This window comes from Cherax quadricarinatus, chromosome 23 (assembly GCF_038502225.1).
Source record: "Cherax quadricarinatus isolate ZL_2023a chromosome 23, ASM3850222v1, whole genome shotgun sequence".
Classification (NCBI taxonomy): Eukaryota; Metazoa; Arthropoda; class Malacostraca; order Decapoda; family Parastacidae; genus Cherax; species Cherax quadricarinatus.
The window spans coordinates 18,454,930-18,477,926 of NC_091314.1; the positions used below are offsets into that span (position 1 = coordinate 18,454,930).

Consider the following 22,997-nt stretch of genomic DNA (forward strand, 5'->3'; position numbering starts at 1 on the left):
CTGCCTGTTGGTGGTGGTGGTGGTGGTTCCTGGTAACACCATCCTGCTGGTGGTGGTGGTAAATGGTAACACCCGCCTGCTGCTAGTGGTGGTGGTGGTAAGTGGTAACACCATGCTGGTAGTGGTGGTACCTGGTAGCACCTGCCTGGTGGTGGTGGTACCTGGTAACACCTGCCTGCTGGTGGTGGTGGTATCTGGTAACACCTGCCTGCTGGTGTTGGTACCTGAAAACACCTGCCTGCTGGTGGTGGTGGTGGTACCTGGTAACACCTGCCTGCTGGTGGTGGTGGTACCTGGTAACACGTGCCTGCTGGTGGTGGTGGTACCTGGTAACACCTGCCTGCTGGTGGTGGTACCTGGTAACACGTGCCTGCTGGTGGTGGTACTTGGTAACACCAGCCTGCTGGTGGTGGTACCTGGTAACACCTGCCTGCTGGTGGTGGTACCTGGTAACACCTGCCTGCTGGTGGTGGTGGTACCTGGTAACACCTGCCTGCTGGTGGTGGTAGTGGTACCTGGTAACACCTGCCTGCTGGTGGTGGTGGTGGTACCTGGTAACACCTGCCTGCTGGTGGTGGTGGTGGTACCTGGTAACACCTGCCTGGTGGTGGTACCTGGAAACACCTGCCTGGTGGTGGTGGCGGTGGTACCTGGAAACACCTGCCTGGTGGTGGTGGCGGTGGTACCTGGTAACACCTGCCTGCTGGTGGTTGTGGTACCTGGTAACACCTGCCTGCTGGTGGTGGTGGTACCTGGTAACACCTGCCTGCTGGTGGTGGTGGTACCTGGTAACACCTGCCTGCTGGTGGTGGTGTTACCTGGTAACACCTGCCTGCTGGTGGTGGTGTTACCTGGTAACACCTGCCTGCTGGTGGTGGTGTTACCTGGTAACACCTGCCTGCTGGTGGTGGTGTTACCTGGTAACACCTGCCTGCTCCTGGTGGTGGTACCTGGTAACACCTGCCTGGTGGTAGTGGTGGTACCTGGTACCACCTGCCTGGTGGTAGTGGTACATGGTAACACCTGCCTGCTGCTGGTGGTGGTATCTGGTAACATCTGCCTCCTGGTGGTGGTACCTGGTAACACCTGACTCCTGGTGGTGGTACCTGGTAACACCTGTCTGCTGGTGGTGGTACCTGGTAACACCTGCCTGCTGGTGGTGGTACCTGGTAACACCTGCCTGCTGGTGGTGGCACCTGGTAACACCTGCCTGCTGGTGGTGGTACCTGGTAACACCTGCCTCCTGGTGGTGGTACCTGGTAACACCTGCCTGCTGGTGGTGGTACCTGGTAACACCTGCCTGCTGGTGGTGGTGGTATCTGGTAACACCTGCCTGCTGGTGGTGGTGGTATCTGGTAACACCTGCCTGCTGGTGGTGGTGGTATCTGGTAACACCTGCCTGCTGGTGGTGGTACCTGGTAATACCTGCCTGTTGGTACTGGTGGTGAAACCTGGTAACACCTGCCTGCTGGTAGTGGTGGTAAATGGTAACACCTGCCTGCTGGTGGTGGTGGTACCTGGTAACACCTGCCTGCTTGTGGTGGTGGTACCTGGTAACACCTGCCTGCTTGTGGTGGTGGTAAATGGTAACACCCGCCTGCTGCTAGTGGTGGTGGTGGTACCTGGTAACACCTGCCTGTTGGTGGTGGTGGTGGTGGTTCCTGGTAACACCATCCTGCTGGTGGTGGTGGTAAATGGTAACACCCGCCTGCTGCTAGTGGTGGTGGTGGTAAGTGGTAACACCATGCTGGTAGTGGTGGTACCTGGTAGCACCTGCCTGGTGGTGGTGGTACCTGGTAACACCTGCCTGCTGGTGGTGGTACCTGGTAACACCTGCCTGCTGGTGGTGGTGGTATCTGGTAACACCTGCCTGCTGGTGTTGGTACCTGAAAACACCTGCCTGCTGGTGGTGGTGGTGGTACCTGGTAACACCTGCCTGCTGGTGGTGGTGGTACCTGGTAACACGTGCCTGCTGGTGGTGGTGGTACCTGGTAACACCTGCCTGCTGGTGGTGGTACCTGGTAACACGTGCCTGCTGGTGGTGGTACTTGGTAACACCAGCCTGCTGGTGGTGGTACCTGGTAACACCTGCCTGCTGGTGGTGGTACCTGGTAACACCTGCCTGCTGGTGGTGGTGGTACCTGGTAACACCTGCCTGCTGGTGGTGGTAGTGGTACCTGGTAACACCTGCCTGCTGGTGGTGGTACCTGGTAACACCTGCCTGCTGGTGGTGGTGGTGGTACCTGGTAACACCTGCCTGCTGGTGGTACCTGGAAACACCTGCCTGGTGGTGGTGGCGGTGGTACCTGGAAACACCTGCCTGGTGGTGGTGGCGGTGGTACCTGGTAACACCTGCCTGCTGGTGGTTGTGGTACCTGGTAACACCTGCCTGCTGGTGGTGGTGGTACCTGGTAACACCTGCCTGCTGGTGGTGGTGGTACCTGGTAACACCTGCCTGCTGGTGGTGGTGTTACCTGGTAACACCTGCCTGCTGGTGGTGGTGTTACCTGGTAACACCTGCCTGCTGGTGGTGGTGTTACCTGGTAACACCTGCCTGCTGGTGGTGGTGTTACCTGGTAACACCTGCCTGCTGGTGGTGGTACCTGGTAACATCTGTCTGTTGGTCGTGGTGGTGGTTCCTGGTAACACCTGCCTGCTGCTCGTGGTAGTACCTGGTAACACCTGAGTGCTGGTGGTGGTACCTGGTAACACCTGAGTGCTGGTGGTGGTACCTGGTAACACCTGAGTGCTGGTGGTGGTACCTGGTAACACCTGAGTGCTGGTGGTGGTACCTGGTAACACCTGAGTGCTGGTGGTGGTACCTGGTAACACCTGCCTGTTGGTGGTGGTGGTACCTGGTAACACCTGCCTGCTCCTGGTAGTGGTACCTGGTAACACCTGCCTGGTGGTAGTGGTGGTACCTGGTACCACCTGCCTGGTGGTAGTGGTACATGGTAACACCTGCCTGCTGCTGGTGGTGGTATCTGGTAACATCTGCCTCCTGGTGGTGGTACCTGGTAACACCTGACTCCTGGTGGTGGTACCTGGTAACACCTGTCTGCTGGTGGTGGTACCTGGTAACACCTGCCTGCTGGTGGTGGTACCTCGTAACACCTGCCTGCTGGTGGTGGTACCTGGTAACACCTGCCTGCTGGTGGTGGTACCTGGTAACACCTGCCTCCTGGTGGTGGTACCTGGTAACACCTGCCTGCTGGTGGTGGTACTTGGTAACACCTGCCTGCTGGTGGTGGTGGTATCTGGTAACACCTGCCTGCTGGTGGTGGTGGTATCTGGTAACACCTGCCTGCTGGTGGTGGTGGTATCTGGTAACACCTGCCTGCTGGTGGTGGTACCTGGTAACACCTGTCTGCTGGTGGTGGTTGTACCTGGTAACACCTGCCTGCTGGTGGTGGTGGTACCTGGTAACACCTGCCTGTGTGGTGGTGGTACCTGGTAACACCTGCCTGCTGGTGGTGGTGGTACTGGGTAACACCTGCCTGCTGGTGGTGTTGGTACCTGGTAACACCTGCCTGCTGGTGGTGGTACCTGGTAACACCTGCCTGCTGGTGGTGGTGGTACCTGGTAACACCTGCCTGCTGGTGGTGGTGGTACCTGGTAAAACCTGCCTGCTGGTGGTGGTGGTACCTGGTAACACCTGCCTGCTGGTAGTGGTGGTACCTGGTAACACCTGCCTGCTGGTGGTGGTGGTACCTGGTAACACCTGCCTGCTGATGGTGGTGGTACCTGGTAACACCTGCCTGCTGGTGGTGGTGGTACCTGGTAACACCTGCCTGCTGGTGGTGGTGGTACCTGGTAACACCTGCCTGCTGGTGGTGGTGGTACCTGGTAACACCTGCCTGCTGGTGGTGGTGTTACCTGGTAACACCTGCCTGCTGGTGGTGGTGGTACCCGGTAACACCTGCCTGCTGGTGGTGGTACCTGGTAACACCTGCCTGCTGGTGGTGGTACCTGGTAACACTTGCCTGCTGGTGGTGGTACCTGGTAACACCTGCCTGCTGGTGGTGGTACCTGGTAACACCTGTCTGCTAGTGGTGGTACCTGGTAACACCTGTCTGCTGGTGGTGGTACCTGGTAACACCTGCCTGCTGGTGGTGGTACCTGGTAACACCTGCCTGGTGGTAGTGGTACATGGTAACACCTGCCTGCTGGTGGTGGTACCTGGTAACACCTGCCTGCTGGTGGTGGTACCTGGTAACACCTGCCTGCTGGTGGTGGTACCTGGTAACACCTGCCTGGTGGTAGTGGTACATGGTAACACCTGCCTGCTGCTGGTGGTGGTGGTATCTGGTAACATCTGCCTCCTGGTGGTGGTACCTGGTAACACCTGACTCCTCGTGGTGGTACCTGGTAACACCTGTCTGCTGGTGGTGGTACCTGGTAACACCTGCCTGCTGGTGGTGGTACCTGGTAACACCTGCCTGCTGGTGGTGGCACCTGGTAACACCTGCCTGCTGGTGGTGGTACCTGGTAACACCTGCCTGCTGGTGGTGGTACCTGGTAACACCTGCCTGCTGGTGGTGGTACCTGGTAACACCTGCCTGCTGGTGGTGGTGGTATCTGGTAACACCTGCCTGCTGGTGGGGGTACCTGGTAACACCTGTCTGCTGGTGGTGGTGGTACCTGGTAACACCTGCCTGCTGGTGGTGGTACCTGGTAACACCTGCCTGCTGGTGGTGGTGGTACCTGGTAACACCTGCCTGCTGGTGGTGGTACCGGGTAACACCTGCCTGCTGGTGGTGGTGGTACCTGGTAACACCTGCCTGCTGGTAGTGGTTGTACCTGGTAACGCCTGCCTGCTGGTGGTGGTGGTACCTGGTAACACCTGCCTGCTGGTGGTGGTGGTACCTGGTAACACCTGCCTGCTGGTGGTGTTGGTACCTGGTAACACCTGCCTGCTGGTGGTGGTGGTACCTGGTAACACCTGCCTGCTGGTGGTGGTGGTACCTGGTAACACCTGCCTGCTGGTGGTGGTGGTACCTGGTAACACCTGCCTGCTGGTGGTGGTGGTACCTGGTAACACCTGCCTGCTGGTGGTGGTGGTACCCGGTAACACCTGCCTGCTGGTGGTGGTGGTACCCGGTAACACCTGCCTGCTGGTGGTGGTACCTGGTAACACCTGCCTGCTGGTGGTGGTACCTGGTAACACTTGCCTGCTGGTGGTGGTACCTGGTAACACCTGCCTGCTGGTGGTGGTACCTGGTAACACCTGTCTGCTAGTGGTGGTACCTGGTAACACCTGTCTGCTGGTGGTGGTACCTGGTAACACCTGCCTGCTGGTGGTGGTACCTGGTAACACCTGCCTGCTGGTGGTGGTACCTGGTAACACCTGCCTGCTGGTGGTGGTACCTGGTAACACCTGCCTGCTTGTGGTGGTACCTGGTAACACCTGCCTGGTGGTAGTGGTACATGTTAACACCTGCCTGCTGCTGGTGGTGGTGGTATCTGGTAACATCTGCCTCCTGGTGGCGGTACCTGGTAACAGCTGACTCCTCGTGGTGGTACCTGGTAACACCTGTCTGCTGGTGGTGGTACCTGGTAACACCTGCCTGCTGGTGGTGGTACCTGGTAACACCTGCCTGCTGGTGGTGGCACCTGGTAACACCTGCCTGCTGGTGGTGGTACCTGGTAACACCTGCCTCCTTGTGGTGGTACCTGGTAACACCTGCCTGCTGGTGGTGGTGGTATCTGGTAACACCTGTCTGCTGGTGGTGGTGGTACCTGGTAACACCTGCCTGCTGGTGGTGGTGGTACCTGGTAACACCTGCCTGCTGGTGGTGGTGGTACCTGGTAACACCTGCCTGCTGGTGGTGGTGGTACCTGGTAACACCTGCCTGCTGGTGGTGTTGGTACCTGGTAACACCTGCCTGCTGGTGGTGGTACCTGGTAACACCTGCCTGCTGGTGGTGGTACCTGGTAACACCTGCCTGCTGGTGGTGGTGGTAAATGGTAACACCTGCCTGCTGGTAGTGGTGGTACCTGGTAACACCTGCCTGCTGGTAGTGGTGGTACCTGGTAACACCTGCCTGCTGGTGGTGGTGGTACTTGGTAACACCTGCCTGCTGGTGGTGGTGGTACCTGGTAACACCTGCCTGCTGGTGGTGGTGGTACCCGGTAACACCTGCCTGCTGGTGGTGGTACCTGGTAACACCTGCCTGCTGGTGGTGGTACCTGGTAACACTTGCCTGCTGGTGGTGGTACCTGGTAACACCTGCCTGCTGGTGGTGGTACCTGGTAACACCTGTCTGCTAGTGGTGGTACCTGGTAACACCTGTCTGCTGGTGGTGGTACCTGGTAACACCTGCCTGCTGGTGGTGGTGGTACCTGGTAACACCTGCCTGCCCGTGGTGGTGGTACCTGGTAACACCTGCCTGCCCGTGGTGGTGGTACCTGGTAACACCTGTCTGCTGGTGGTGGTGGTGGTACTTGGTAACACCTGTCTGCTGGTGGTGGTGGTGGTACCTGGGAACACCTGCCTGCTGGTGGTGGTGGTACCTGGGAACACCTGCCTGCTGGTGGTGGTGGTACCTGGGAACACCTGCCTGATGGTGGTGGTACCTGGTAACACCTGAATGCTGGTGGTGGTGGTACCTGGTAACACCTGCCTGGTGGTGGTACCTGGTAACACCTGTCTGGTGTTACCAGCTAGCTTCGCCTACATCCCAGCCCCTCGGCTGGCTTCGCCTACATCCCAGCATCTTGGCAAGCCTGCCTACATCCCAGCTCCTTGGCTAGCTTCGCCTACATCCCAGCCCCTTGGCTAGCTTCGCCTACATCCCAGCCCCTTGGCTACCTCGCCTACATCCCAGCCCCTTGGAAAGCTTCGCCTATATCCCAGCCCCTTGGCTAGCTTCGCCTTCATCCCAGCCCCTTGGCTAGCTTCGCCTACATCCCAGCCCCTTTGCTAGCTTCGCCTACATCCCAGACACTTGGCTACCTCGCCTACATCCCAGCCCCTTGGCTTCCTCGCCTACATCCCAGCCCTTTTACTAGCTTCGCCTACATCCAAGCCACTTGGCTACCTCGCCTACATCCCAGAACCTTGGCTTCCTCGCCTACATCCCAGCCCCTTGGCTAAACCGCCTACATCCCGGCCCCTTGGCCAACTCGCCTACATCCAAGCCCCTTGGCTAACTCGCCTACATCCCGGCCCCTTGGCTAACTCGCCTACATTCCAGCCCCGTGGCTAACTCGCCTACAACCCGGCCCCTTGGCTAACTCGCCTACATCCCGGCCCCTTGGCTAACTCGCCTACATCCCGGCACCTTAGCTAACTCGCCTACATCCCAGCCCCTTGGCTAACTCACCTTCATCCCAGCCCCTTGGCTAACTCGCCTACATCCCAGCCCCTTGGCTAACTCGCCTACATCCCAGTCCCTTGGCTAACTCGCCTACATCCCAGCCCCTTGGCTAGCTTTGCCTACATCCCAGCCCCTTGGCTACCTCGCCTACATCCCAGCCCCTTGGCTTCCTCGCCTACATCCCAGCCTCTTGGCTAGCTTCGCCTACATCCCAGCTCCTTGGCTAACTAGCCTACATGCCAGCTCCTTGGCTAGCTTCACCTACATCCCAGCCCCTTGGCTAGCTTCGCCTACATCCCATCCCCTTGGCTAACTCGCCTACATACCAGCCCCATGGCTAACTCGCCTACATCCCAGCCCCTTGGCTAGCTTCGCCTACATCCCAGCCCCTTGGCTAGCTCAGCCTACATCCCAGCCCCCTTGGCTAGCTTCGCCTACATCTCAGCCCCTTGGCTAGCTCAGCCTACATCCCAGCCCCCTTGGCTAGGTTAGCCTACATCCCAGCCCACTGGCTAGCTTCGCCTACATCCCAGCCCCTTGGCTAGCTTCGATTACATCCAAGCCCCTTGGCTAGCTTTGCCTACATCCAAGCCCCTTGGCTAGCTTTGCCTACATCCCAGGCCCCTTTGCTAACTCGTCTACATCCCCGCCCCTTGGCTAACACGCCTACATCCCCGCCCATTGGCTAACTCGCCTACATCCCAGTCCCTTGGCTAACTCGCCTACATCCCAGTCCCTTGGCTAGCTTCGCCTACATCCCAGCCCTTTGGCTAGCTTCGCCTACATCCCAGCCCCTTGGCCAGCTCACCTACATCCCAGCCCCTTGGCCAGCTCACCTACATCCCAGCCCCTTGGCTAACTCGCCTACATCCCAGTCCCTTGGCTAACTCGCCTACATCCCAGCCCCTTGGCTAACTCGCCTACATCCCAGTCCCTTGGCTAACTCGCCTACATCCCAGTACCTTGGCTAGCTTCGCCTACATCCCATCCCTTTGGCTAGCTTCGCCTACATCCCGGCCCCTTGGCCAGCTCACCTACATCCCAGCCTGTTGGCTAGCTTCGCCTACATCCCAGCCCCTTGGTTAATAACTCACCTACATCCCAGCCCCTTGGCTAGCTTTCCCTACATCCCAGCCCCTTGGTTAGCTTTCCCTACATCCCAGCCCCTTGGCTACCTCGCCTACATCCCAGCCCCTTGCCTAGCTTCGCCTACATCCCAGCCCCTTGGCTAGCTTCGCCTACATCCCAGCCCTTTGGCTAGCTTCGCCTACATCCCAGCATATTGGCTAACTCACCTACATCCCAGCCCCTTGGCTAGCTTCGCCTACATCCCAGCCCTTTGGCTAGCTTCACCTACATCCCAGCCCCTTGGCTAGCTCACCTACATCCCAGCCCCTTGGCTACCTCGCCTACATCCCTGCCCCTTGGCTAAGTTCGCCTACATCCCAGCTCCTTGGCTAACTCGCCTACATCCCGGCCCCTTGGGTAGCTTCGCCTACATCCCACCCCCATGGCTAACTCGCCTCCATCCCAGCCCCTTGGCTAGTTTCGCCTACATCCCAGCCCCTTGGCTAACTCGCCTACATCCCAGCCCCTTGGCTACCTCGCCTACATCCCAGCCCCTTGGCTAACTCACCTGCATCCCAGCCCCTTGGCTAGCTTCGCTTACATCTCAGCCCCTTGGCTAGCTTCGTCTACATCTCAGCCCCTTGGCTAAGTTCGCCTACATCCCAGCTCCTTGGCTAACTCGCCTACATCCCGGCCCCTTGGGTAGCTTCGCCTACATCCCACCCCCATGGCTAACTCGCCTCCATCCCAGCCCCTTGGCTAGTTTCGCCTACATCCCAGCCCCTTGGCTAACTCGCCTACATCCCAGCCCCTTGGCTACCTCGCCTACATCCCAGCCCCTTGGCTAACTCACCTGCATCCCAGCCCCTTGGCTAGCTTCGCTTACATCTCAGCCCCTTGGCTAGCTTCGTCTACATCTCAGCCCCTTGGCTAGCTTCGTCTACATCTCAGCCCCTTGGCTAGCTTCGATTACATCCCAGCCCCTTGGCTCGCTTTGCCTACATCCCAGCCCCTTGGCTAGCTTCGCCTACATCCCAGCCCCTTGGCTAGCTTTGCCTACATCCCAGGCCCCTTGGCTAACTCGCCTACATCCCCGCCCCTTGGCTAACTCACCTACATCCCCGCCCATTGGCTAGTTTCGCCTACATCCCAGCCCCTTGGCTAACTCGCCTACATCCCAGTCCCTTGGCTAACTCGCCTACATCCCAGTCCCTTGGCTAGCTTCGCCTACATCCCAGCCCTTTGGCTAGCTTCGCCTACATCCCAGCCCCTTGGTTAGTAACTCCCCAACATCCCAGCCCCTTGGCTAGCTTTGCCTACATCCCAGCCCCTTGGCTAGCTTTGCCTACATCCCAGCCCTTCGGCTAGCTTCGCCTACATCCCAGCCCATTGGCTACCTCACCTACATCCCAGCCCCTTGGCTAGCTTCCCCTACATCCCAGCCCCTTGGTTAATAACTCGCCTACATCCCAGCCCCTTGGCTAGCTTTGCCTACATCCCGGCCCCTTGGCTACCTCGCCTACATCCCAGCCCCTTGGCTAACTCGCCTACATACCAGCCCCTTGGCTAACTCGCCTACATCCCAGCCCCTTGGCTAGCTTCGCCTACATGCCAGCCCCTTGGCTAACACGCCTACATGCCAGCTCCTTGGCTAACTCGCCTACATGCCAGCCCCTTAGCTAGCTTCACCTACATCCCAGCCCCTTGGCTATCTCAGCCTACATCCCAGCCCCCTTGGCTAGCTTTGCCTACATCCCAGCCCCTTGGTTAACTCGCCTACATCCCAGCGCCTTGGCTTCCTCGCCTACATCCCAGCCCCTTGACTATCTCGCCTACATCCCCGCCCCTTGGCTAGCTTCGCCTACATCCCAGCCCCTTGGCTAGCTTCGCCTACATCCCAGCCCCTTGGCTAGCTTTGCGTACATCCCAGCCCCTTGGCTAGCTTTGCTTACATCCCAGCCCCTTGGCTAACTCGCCTACATCCCAGTCCCTTGGCTAACTCGCCTACATCCCAGTCCCTTGGCTCGCTTCGCCTACATCCCAGCCCCTTGGCTAGCTTCGCCTACATCCCAGCCCCTTGGCTAACTCACCTGCATCCCAGCCCCTTGGCTAGCTTCGCTTACATCTCAGCCCCTTGGCTAGCTTCGTCTACATCTCAGCCCCTTGGCTAGCTTCGTCTACATCTCAGCCCCTTGGCTAGCTTCGATTACATCCCAGCCCCTTGGCTCGCTTTGCCTACATCCCAGCCCCTTGGCTAGCTTCGCCTACATCCCAGCCCCTTGGCTAGCTTTGCCTACATCCCAGGCCCCTTGGCTAACTCGCCTACATCCCCGCCCCTTGGCTAACTCACCTACATCCCCGCCCATTGGCTAGTTTCGCCTACATCCCAGCCCCTTGGCTAACTCGCCTACATCCCAGTCCCTTGGCTAACTCGCCTACATCCCAGTCCCTTGGCTAGCTTCGCCTACATCCCAGCCCTTTGGCTAGCTTCGCCTACATCCCAGCCCCTTGGCTAACTGGCCTACATCCCAGTCCCTTGGCTAACTCGCCTACATCCCAGTCCCTTGGCTCGCTTCGCCTACATCCCAGCCCCTTGGCTAGCTTCGCCTACATCCCAGCCCCTTGGCTAACTCGCCTACATGCCAGCCCCTTGGCTAACTCGCCTACATCCCAGTCCCTTGGCTAACTTGCCTACATCCCAGCCCCTTGGCTAGCTTTGCCTACATTCCAGCCCCTTGGCTACCTCGCCTACATCCCAGCCCCTTGGCTTCCTCGCCTACATCCCAGCCTCTTGGCTAGCTTCGCCTACATCCCAGCTACTTGGCTAACTAGCCTACATGCCAGCTCCTTGGCTAGCTTCACCTACATCCCAGCCCCTAGGCTAGCTTCGCCTACATCCCAGCCCCTTGGCTAACTCGCCTACATACCAGCCCCATGGCTAACTCGCCTACATCCCAGCCCCTTGGCTAGCTTCGCCTACATCCCAGCCCCTTGGCTAACTCGCCTACATGCCAGCCCCTTGGCTAACTCGCCTACATGCCAGCCCCTTGGCTAGCCTCGCCTACATCCCAGCCCCTTGGCTAGCTCAGCCTACATCCCAGCCCCCTTGGCTAGCTTCGCCTACATCTCAGCCCCTTGGCTAGCTCAGCCTACATCCCAGCCCCCTTGGCTAGCTTAGCCTACATCCCAGCCCACTGGCTAGCTTCGCCTACATCCCAGCCCCTTGGCTAGCTTTGCGTACATCCCAGCCCCTTGGCTAACTCGCCTACATCCCAGTCCCTTGGCTAACTCGCCTACATGCCAGCCCCTTGGCTAACTCGCCTACATGCCAGCCCCTTGGCTAGCTTCACCTACATCCCAGCCCCTTGGCTAGCTCAGCCTACATCCCAGCCCCCTAGGCTAGCTTCGCCTACATCCCAGCCCCTTGGCTAACTCGCCTACATACCAGCCCCTTGGCTAACTCGCCTACATCCCAGCCCCTTGGCTAGCTTCGCCTACATCCCAGCCCCTTGGCTAACTCGCCTACATGCCAGCCCCTTGGCTAACTCGCCTACATGCCAGCCCCATGGCTAGCTTCACCTACATCCCAGCCCCTTGGCTAGCTCAGCCTACATCCCACCGCCCTTGGCTAGCTCAGCCTACATCCCAGCCCCTTGGTTACCTCGCCTACATTCCAGCCCCTTGGCTTCCTCGCCTACATCCCAGCCCCTTGACTAACTCGCCTACATGCCAGCCCCCTGGCTAACTCGCCTACATGCCAGCCCCTTGGCTAACTCGCCTACATCCCAGCCCCTTGGCTACCTCGCCTACATCCCAGCCCCTTGGCTAACTCACCTGCATCCCAGCCCCTTGGCTAGCTTCGCTTACATCTCAGCCCCTTGGCTAGCTTCGTCTACATCTCAGCCCCTTGGCTAGCTTCGTCTACATCTCAGCCCCTTGGCTAGCTTCGATTACATCCCAGCCCCTTGGCTCGCTTTGCCTACATCCCAGCCCCTTGGCTAGCTTCGCCTACATCCCAGCCCCTTGGCTAGCTTTGCCTACATCCCAGGCCCCTTGGCTAACTCGCCTACATCCCCGCCCCTTGGCTAACTCGCCTACATCCCCGCCCCTTGGCTAACTCGCCTACATCCCAGCCCCTTGGCTCGCTTTGCCTACATCCCAGTCCCTTGGCTAGCTTCGCCTACATTCCAGCCCCTTGGCTTCCTCGCCTACATGCCAGCCCCTTGACTAACTCGCCTACATGCCAGCCCCCTGGCTAACTCGCCTACATGCCAGCCCCTTGGCTAACTCGCCTACATGCCAGCCCCTTGGCTAGCTTCACCTACATCCCAGCCCCTTGGCTAGCTTCCCCTACATCCCAGCCCATTGGCTAGTTTCGCCTACATCCCAGCCCCTTGGCTAACTCGCCTACATCCCAGTCCCTTGGCTAACTCGCCTACATCCCAGTCCCTTGGCTAGCTTCGCCTACATCCCAGCCCTTTGGCTAGCTTCGCCTACATCCCAGCCCCTTGGCTAGCTTTGACTACATCCCAGCCCCTTGGCTAGCTTTGCCTACATCCCAGCCCTTCGGCTAGCTTCGCCTACATCCCAGCCCATTGGCTACCTCACCTACATCCCAGCCCCTTGGCTAGCTTCGCCTACATCCCAGCCCCTTGGTTAATAACTCGCCTACATCCCAGCCCCTTGGCTAGCTTTGCCTACATCCCGGCCCCTTGGCTACCTCGCCTACATCCCAGCCCCTTGGCTAACTCGCCTACATACCAGCCCCTTGGCTAACTCGCCTACATCCCAGCCCCTTGGCTAGCTTCGCCTACATCCCAGCCCCTTGGCTAGCTTCGCCTACATCCCAGCCCCTTGGCTAACTCGCCTACATGCCAGCTCCTTGGCTAACTCGCCTACATGCCAGCCCCTTGGCTAGCTTCACCTACATCCCAGCCCCTTGGCTATCTCAGCCTACATCCCAGCCCCCTTGGCTAGCTTTGCCTACATCCCAGCCCCTTGGTTAACTCGCCTACATCCCAGCGCCTTGGCTTCCTCGCCTACATCCCAGCCCCTTGACTATCTCGCCTACATCCCCGCCCCTTGGCTAGCTTCGCCTACATCCCAGCCCCTTGGCTAGCTTCGCCTACATCCCAGCCCCTTGGCTAGCTTTGCGTACATCCCAGCCCCTTGGCTAACTCGCCTACATCCCAGTCCCTTGGCTAACTCGCCTACATCCCAGTCCCTTGGCTCGCTTCGCCTACATCCCAGCCCCTTGGCTAGCTTCGCCTACATCCCAGCCCCTTGGCTAACTCGCCTACATGCCAGCCCCTTGGCTAGCTTCACCTACATCCCAGCCCCTTGGCTAGCTCAGCCTACATCCCAGCCCCCTAGGCTAGCTTCGCCTACATCCCAGCCCCTTGGCTAACTCGCCTACATACCAGCCCCTTGGCTAACTCGCCTACATCCCAGCCCCTTGGCTAGCTTCGCCTACATCCCAGCCCCTTGGCTAACTCGCCTACATGCCAGCCCCTTGGCTAACTCGCCTACATGCCAGCCCCATGGCTAGCTTCACCTACATCCCAGCCCCTTGGCTAGCTCAGCCTACATCCCACCGCCCTTGGCTAGCTCAGCCTACATCCCAGCCCCTTGGTTACCTCGCCTACATGCCAGCCCCTTGACTAACTCGCCTACATGCCAGCCCCCTGGCTAACTCGCCTACATGCCAGCCCCTTGGCTAACTCGCCTACATGCCAGCCCCTTGGCTAGCTTCACCTACATCCCAGCCCCTTGGCTAGCTTCCCCTACATCCCAGCCCATTGGCTAGTTTCGCCTACATCCCAGCCCCTTGGCTAACTCGCCTACATCCCAGTCCCTTGGCTAACTCGCCTACATCCCAGTCCCTTGGCTAGCTTCGCCTACATCCCAGCCCTTTGGCTAGCTTCGCCTACATCCCAGCCCTTTGGCTAGCTTCGCCTACATCCCAACCCCTTGGCTAGCTCACCTACATCCCAGCCCCTTGGCTAGCTTCGCCTACATCCCAGCCCCTTGGTTAATAACTCACCTACATCCCAGCCCCTTGGCTAGCTTTGCCTACATCCCAGCCCCTTGGCTACCTCGCCAACATCCCAGCCCCTTGGCTAGCTTCGCCTACATCCCAGCCCCTTGGCTGGCTTTGCCTACATCCCAGGCCCCTTGGCTAACTCGCCTACATCCCCGCCCCTTGGCTAGCTCGCCTACATCCCCGCCCATTGGCTAGTTTCGCCTACATCCCAGCCCCTTGGCTAACTCGCCTACATCCCAGTCCCTTGGCTAACTCGCCTACATCCCAGTCCCTTGGCTAGCTTCGCCTACATCCCAGCCCTTTGGCTAGCTTCGCCTACATCTCAGCCCCTTGGCTAGCTCACCTACATCCCAGCAATCTTGGCTAGCTTCGCCTACATCCCAGCCCCTTGGCTAGCTTTGCCTACATCCCAGCCCCTTGGTTACCTCGCCTACATCCCTGCCCCTTGGCTAAGTTCGCAAACATCCCAGCTCCTTGGCTAACTCGCCTGCATCCCGGCCCCTTGGGTAGCTTCGCCTACATCCCAGCCCCTTGGTTAATAACTCACCTACATCCCAGCCCGTTGGTTAGCTTCGCCTACATCCCAGCCCCTTGGCTACCTCGCCTACATCCCAGCCCCTTGGCTAGCTTCGCCTACATCCCAGCCCCATGGCTAGCTTCGCCTACATCCCAGCCCCATGGCTAGCTTCGCCTACATCCCAGCCCCTTGGCTAGCTTCGCCTACATCCCAGCCCCTTGGCTACCTTGCCTACATCCCAGTTGACGGGCTAGTACAACCACATCCAAGCTGGGTGGCTCGTCCACCCACATCCCGGCTGGATGGCTCGCCCACCCACATCCAAGCTGGGTGGCTCGCCCACCCACATCCCGGGTGGGCGGCTCACCCACATCCCGGGTGGGTGGCTCGCCCACCCACATACCGGGTGAGTGGCTCGCCCACCCACATCCTGGCTGGGTGGCTCGCCCACCCACATGCCGGCTGGGTGGCTCGCCCACCCACATCCAAGCTGGGTGGCTCGCCCACCCACATCCCGGCTGGGTGGCTCGTCCACCCACATCCCGGCTGGGTGGCTCGCCCACCCACATCCAAGCTGAGTGGCTCGCCCACGCACATCCAAGCTGGGTGGCTCGCCCACCCACATCCCGGCTGGGTGGCTGACCCACCCACATCCCGGCTGGGTGGCTGACCCACCCACATCCCGGCTGGGTGGCACGCCCACCCACATCCCGGCTGGGTGGCTTGCCCACCCACATCCCGGCTGGGTGGGTCACCCACCATCTCAGATGCTTACTACTTCTACGTTTATTTTCGTACATTAAACGCTGTCTGATTCACACAGCTAAAACTATACTCTTGTCACTCCCCCATTTTACATGCTGCCTCGCCCATCACCCATGGTGTGTTTAATATTATATATATATATATATATATATATATATATATATATATATATGTGTGTGTGTGTGTGTGTGTGTGTGTGTGTGTGTGTGTGTGTGTGTGTGTGTGTGTGTGTGTGTGTGTGTGTGTGTGTGTGTGTGTGTGTGTCGTGCCGAAAAGGTAAAATTTGCGATTTTGACTTAAACAGCAATTCTCTTTTTGCTGAATAAGGCAAGCGAAAATTTGTATGCAATAATTTCGCAAAAAATCATTCCGAACCTAACGAAAAAAATATATTTCACTGTGTTTGTTTATTATTATATTACTGTAAACTTATCTAAAATATATTTAGTTGGATTAAGCTAAATTAAATTGTGCTTTTTATAATAAGTTTAGGTAAGTTTTCTAAGGTTCTTCTGGTACAAAATTATTAATTTTTACATTAACATAAATGATAAGGGAGGGGCAGCTGCCAGCTTCAGGGTGACCCAAAAGTCAAGGAAATGCGAAGAACTTGCCCATCATTTTATGTTTGTTCCCATAGGCTAGGAGACCCTTGGCTCATGGGTAAAGAGTGCATCTAGGTTCCTTAAGGAGCTAGGCAAAAAGACTATCAGGGTAACTAGGGATCCCAGTGTACCTATTTTTCTGTTCCAGCGGCTCAGCGCTGCTGTTCAGAGGGGTAATGCCTGCTGTATTTTGGGCACGCGCCTCAGCTCTGAGGAGCTGGATGAGATTTTCGCATTATAATCAGTGACAAACACGTAACAATATGTACTAGACATGTATCTCTAACACCTTATGTACCGTATATGCCATCTTTATATCAACAGTATATCTCTTCAATCTTTTGTACCATGTTATGTAATAAAATATACCTATTGATAAAAAAGAATGAAAAGATGGGGTGGTAAGGGAAATGGAATATTCAAACATATAGAAGAAAAATTTAGAAATACTTAACTTTAAACGAATTCTTGGTAACTGACCAGTTTTACCTATTCGGCACGACACACAGACACACACACACACACACACATATATATATATATATATATATATATATATATATGTGTGTGTGTGTGTGTGTGTGTGTGTGTGTGTGTGTACTCACCTAGTTGGTGAGTACACACACACCCACAATATATATATATATATATATATATATATATATATATGTGTGTGTGTGTGTGTGTGTGTGTATGTGTGTGTGTGTGTGTGTGTGTGTTTGTGTGTGTGTGTGTGTGTGTGTGTGTGTGTGTCGAATAGGCAGAACTTGCTATCTTGGCTTAAATAGCAACGCTCATCTTGCCACATAGGACAAGTGAAAATTTGTGTATGCAATAATTTCGCCAAAATCATTCTGAACCTAACGAAAAAAATATATTTCATTGTGTTTGTTTAGTATTAAATTATTGTAAACAAATCGAAAATATATTTAGTTGGGTTAGGCTAAAATAAATTACTCTTGTTCTCAGTAGCACCAGTTACCAGTAGATGACTCACTACCAACCATCTGTGTGAACCACTGACTGTTATTCACGTTGCTGCTGACCATAGCATGTTTTTGAACACCGCTCACCCCTAGGCACTGGTGGGTCAGTCTGAGACAGAGAGCAGAGAGAGGCAGGGCGGCTGATGGCGCTTCCCATACTTTCCGTTATAATTATACGTACTAACCAGCCTACGTGAGTGTTTTTACCCCATCCACGTTATCGAACCCACATGACATTGTTATAATAAGGTTAGGTAAGTTTTTTAAGATTCTTTTGGTGCAAAATTAAATTTTTTTTTACATTAAATTAATGAAAAAAAAATATATCTTTAAATGTATATGAGAAAATTTCAGAGAGGACTTAATTTTAAATGAGTTCTTGCTAATTGACCAGTTTTACATATTCGGCACGACAATATATATATATATATATATATATATATATATATATATATATATATATATATATATATCACACACACACACATTAGGAGGAAGACAACAGTCAAGGACCAGGTGATAAGGCTGAGGAAAGAAGGTGGAGAACTCACAAGAAACGATCAAGAGGTATGTGAGGAGCTCAACACGAGATTTAAGGAAGTATTTACAGTAGAGACAGGAAGGACTCTTGGGGGACAGACCAGATGGGGACACCAGCAAGGAATACACCAACAAGTGTTGGACGACATACATACAGATGAGGAGGAGGTGAAGAAACTGCTAAGGGACATCGATACCTCAAAGGCAATGGGACCGGACAACATCTCCCCATGGGTCCTTAGAGAGGGAGCAGATATGTTGTGCGTGCCACTTACCACAATCTTCAACACGTCCCTGGAAACTGGGCAACTGCCTGAGGTATGGAAGACGGCAAATGTAGTTCCCATTTTTAAAAAAGGAGACAGAAAAGAGGCACTAAACTATAGACCTGTGTCACTGACGTGTATAGTATGCAAAATTATGGAGAAGATTATCAGGAGGAGAGTGGTGGAGCACCTAGAACGGAACAAGAGTATAAATGTCAACCAGCACGGATTCACGGAAGGCAAATCCTGCGTCACAAACCTTCTGGAGTTTTATGATAAAATAACAGAAGTAAGACACGAGAGAGAGGGGTGGGTTGATTGCATCTTCTTGGACTGCAAGAAGGCCTTTGACACAGTTCCTCACAAGAGATTAGTGCAGATTAGTGCATATAACAGGAAGGGCACTGCAATGGATCAGAGAATACCTGACAGGGAGGCAACAACGAGTCATGGTACGTAATGATGTATCACAGTGGGCACCTGTGACGAGCGGGGTCCCACAGGGGTCGGTCCTAGTACCAGTGCTATTTTTGGTATATGTGAACGACATTACGGAAGGGTTAGACTCAGAAGTGTCCCTGTTTGCAGATGATGTGAAGTTAATGAGGAGAATTAAATCTGATGAGGACCAGGCAGGACTTCAAAGAGACCTGGACAGACTGGACACCTGGTCCAGCAAATGGCTTCTCGAATTTAATCCTGCCAAATGCAAAGTCATGAAGATAGGGGAAGGGCACAGAAGCCCACAGACAGAGTATAGGCTAGGTGGCCAAAGACTGCAAACCTCACTCAAGGAGAAAGATCTTGGGGTGAGTATAACACCGAGCATGTCTCCGGAAGCACACATCAATCAGATAACTGCTGCAGCATATGGGCGCCTGGCAAACCTGAGAACAGCATTCCGATACCTTAGTAAGGAATCATTCAAGACACTGTACACCGTGTATGTCAGGCCCATACTGGAGTATGCAGCACCTGTTTGGAACCCGCACTTGATAAAGCACGTCAAGAAACTAGAGAAAGTACAAAGGTTTGCGACAAGGTTAGTTCCAGAGCTAAGGGGAATGTCCTATGAAGAAAGATTAAGGGAAATCAGCCTGACGACACTGGAGGACAGGAGGGTCAGGGGAGACATGATAACGACATATAAAATACTGCGTGGAATAGACAAGGTGGACAAAGACAGGATGTTCCAGGGAGGGAACACAGAAACAAGAGGCCACAATTGGAAGTTGAAGACACAAATGAGTCAGAGAGATAGTAGGAAGTATTTCTTCAGTCATAGAGTTGTAAGGCAGTGGAATAGCCTAGAAAATGACGTAGTGGAGGCAGGAACCATACACAGTTTTAAGACGAGGTTTGAAAAAGCTCATGGAGCGGGGAGAGAGAGGGCCCAGTAGCAACCGGTGAAGAGGCGGGGCCAGGAGCTAAGACTCGACCCCTGCAACCACAAATAGGTGAGTACAAATAGGTGAGTATACACACACACACACACACACACACCAGGAACTGAGTCCGAACCCCTGCAACCACAATTAGGCGAGTACAGATAAGGTGGACAGACTGGATGTTCCAGAGATGGGACGCAGAAACAAGGGGTGACAATTGGAAGCTGAAGACTCAGATGAGTCAAAGGGATGTTAGGAAGTATTTCTTCAGACACAGAGTTGTTAGGAAGTGGCAAGTGATGTAGTTGAGGCAGGAACTATACATAGTTTTAAGACGAGGTATGATAAAGCTCATGGAGCAGGGAGGGAGGACCCAGTAGCGGTCAGTGAAGAGGCGGGGTCAGGAGCTGAGTCTCGACCCCTGCAACCACAATTAGGTGAGTACACATACACACAACCGGGAACCATAAAGCTCATGGAGCAGGGAGAGAGGACCTAGTAGCAATCAGTGATGAGGCGGGACCAGGAGCTATGACTACAACCACAAACAGGTGAGTACACACACACACACACACACACACACACACACACACACACACACACACACACACATACTGTATATGGGCGTATGCAGCTTGTTCTCTTAATCATGTCACTACAAGAGCGAACGAAACTGAATTACTTGTGTTATCATTGTAGGAAGTTGTGTGTATAGCAGTGAAAGATTTGCAAGGTAAGCAGCAGCCTAGACGAGCAGCCAGAAAGACTACACCACCAAACCCGTCAGTGACAAACTTAGCGGAAGGTAAACTTGGCGAGTTCCTGCCTCCCCCACACACACACACACAAACACACCTAGGGTATTTCCTATATTGTCACATCCATCTGAGCGTACTGATCCTATAGCGGATGCGCGCTAGACACGTGGGACACTGCATACTACTACCTGGCACTATTCCAACAACATGAATATCCAGACACGTGAGCGCAGAGAGAGAAACAGTAGACGAGAGAGAGAAGGGTCGAAAACCTCTCTTCTGCCACGACTCTCAAGGACACGTCAACTTTACATTACATTAGCCTTGAAACTAACTATTCTCCTCACTGCTACATACCTTCAGTACACCAGTCTTACTCGTCTCTCGTGGGATGCACATACGGAAACAACAAACAACCGTGTTAATACTGGTAATAATACTTAGAAATAGAGGTAGGCAGAGTGGATTCCCGCCACGGCTCTACCTCGCCTACTCCTCCAGCCTCAAAATATTCCGTCCGTTTCCACTACAATGCCTCTGCGCCACTCTGAACACTCCTCGCCACTGCCGAACCTACTTACTTGTTTTCCATGTGGAGGGAGAGGAGCAGTAGGTGTTAAAATCCAGGTTCTCACATACAGGTGCAGCAATATTAAGATACGAACAACCACCCACGACCTCACTAGTCCATACACACACATCACTTCGAACCACCGATAAACAAAGTGATGAGCTCTACGTCCTCATTGGTCTTCCACTTCACCCGCGAGCTAACATCCACCAATCAACGCCAAAGCTCCAGCCCCCGAGCCAATCAGAGGCCGCCTCTCTCACCGTTCTGGCAACTTTCTAGGAAGTATATAATCGGTGTTTCAAAACCTCCTCCGCGCTATTCTGATTGGCTGTTTCCTCTATACGCGCTAAAATCAAGATATGCACTTGCAAAATGATAACACATCACCACGAAACAACGCATAACACAGTAGTAATTTCAATTTTGAATAGGTAACCGACTAAACACAAAGAAGTTACATAGATTTTACTGGGTTATCCTAAGTTAAATCGACATAATGTACTTTTTATGGGCCCAAATTCTGCTGACATAATTCAATAAGCGACAACTTACATATTTTCATAGCCAAAGAGACTAACAGCCACTAATATGCGTAATTTTACTGAAGAATTTCATCCATCAGTTATGTACATTTCGTATACAAATAACCCGCACATAGAGGGGATACAGAAATAACCCGCACATTGAAGAGAGGAGCTCACGACGACGTTTCGGTCAGACTTAGACCATTTATAAAGTCTTAAATGTGCGGGTTATTTGTATATCGTTCCAGTCACGGTATTGTGCCTTTTTATTATATACATTTCGTTTTTCCTTATATATATATATATATATATATATATATATATATATATATATATATATATATATATATATATTTATATTTATATTTATATACACACACCAACACACACCACACACACACACACACACATGCATGCACATACAACAGGCCTAGTGTCTCATCGACATGTGCCTAGGACCAAATGGTAACTAACACACAGTACAGTATATTACAGTGTTATCTGGATAATACTGATGGTGCCATTAGTTATAAAGAAGCTGGAAAATAAAGTTGAACGCTTATATTCTCATTTAAATGCCTTAAAATGAGTGTGAATTTTATATTTATAAATTGTAATTTAACTAAGTTTATAAATGCTAAAAATTTCAAAATTAAACTTTAATTATGCATAATGGTAAAACATAAGAAGGTAATTCATAAGAAACTTAAGCCAGCCCTCGATAAACAAACACACACAATTATATATATATATATATATATATATATATATATATATATATATATATATATATATATATATATATATATATATATATATATGCAAAACAACCACTCTGAAAGAATAGAGAAATTCCAAGCGATTTCGTAACTACTCACATTATCAAGGAACTATTCATAGTTCCTTGATAATGTGAGTAGTCACGAAAGCGCTTGGAATTTCTCTATTCTTTCAGAGTGGTTGTTTTGCATATTTTGAAATCACCTGTTTACTGTGATCTTATTGCATATATATATATATATATATATATAAATATATATATATATATATATATATATATATATATATATATATATATATATATATATGTCGTGCCGAATACGTAAAACTGGTCAATTAGCAAGAACTCATTTAAAATTAAGTCCTTTCTGAAATTTTCTCTTATATGTTTAAAGATATATTTTTTCCATTAATGTTAATGTAAAAAAATTTAATTTTGAACCAAAAGGATCTTAGAAAACTTACCTAACCTTATTATAAAAAGAGCAATTTATTTTAGCCTAACCCAACTAAATATATTTTAGATTTGTTTACAATAATTTAATACTAAACAAACACAGTGAAATATATTTTTTCGTTAGGTTCAGAATGATTTTGGCGAAATTATTGCATACACAAATTTTCGCTTGTCCTATATGGCAAGATGAGCGTTGCTATTTAAGCCAAGATCGCAAGTTCTGCCTATTCGGCACGATACACTATATATATATATATATATATATATATATATATATATATATATATATATATATATATATATATATATATATACACACACAGAGTCAAAGAAAACGAAACCTTGCGCGTTTTCTCCTATCTTAGAATTTCTTGGGCAACTCCTTAATTCCTAGAGATAGGCTCAAA

The 22,997-nt window shown here is 53.1% G+C and overlaps 1 protein-coding gene across 3 annotated transcripts in view; it reads right to left on the minus strand.

Annotated features, from left to right (window-relative positions):
• Positions 1-20,978, minus strand: part of gus (splA/ryanodine receptor domain and SOCS box containing gustavus) — an 843,229-nt gene extending 822,251 nt beyond the window's left edge. Inside the window, exon 1 of one of the 3 annotated variants that reach the window (XM_053772378.2) lies at positions 20,837-20,978. In XM_053772378.2, the coding sequence (XP_053628353.1) occupies positions 20,837-20,847 (11 nt within the window). In that variant the 5' untranslated portion in view covers positions 20,848-20,978. The remainder of the gene's footprint in view (positions 1-20,836) is intronic. The other 2 variants (XM_053772374.1, XM_070087992.1) reach the window with 2 other exon arrangements.
• Between the last annotated feature and the right edge of the window lie 2,019 nt (positions 20,979-22,997).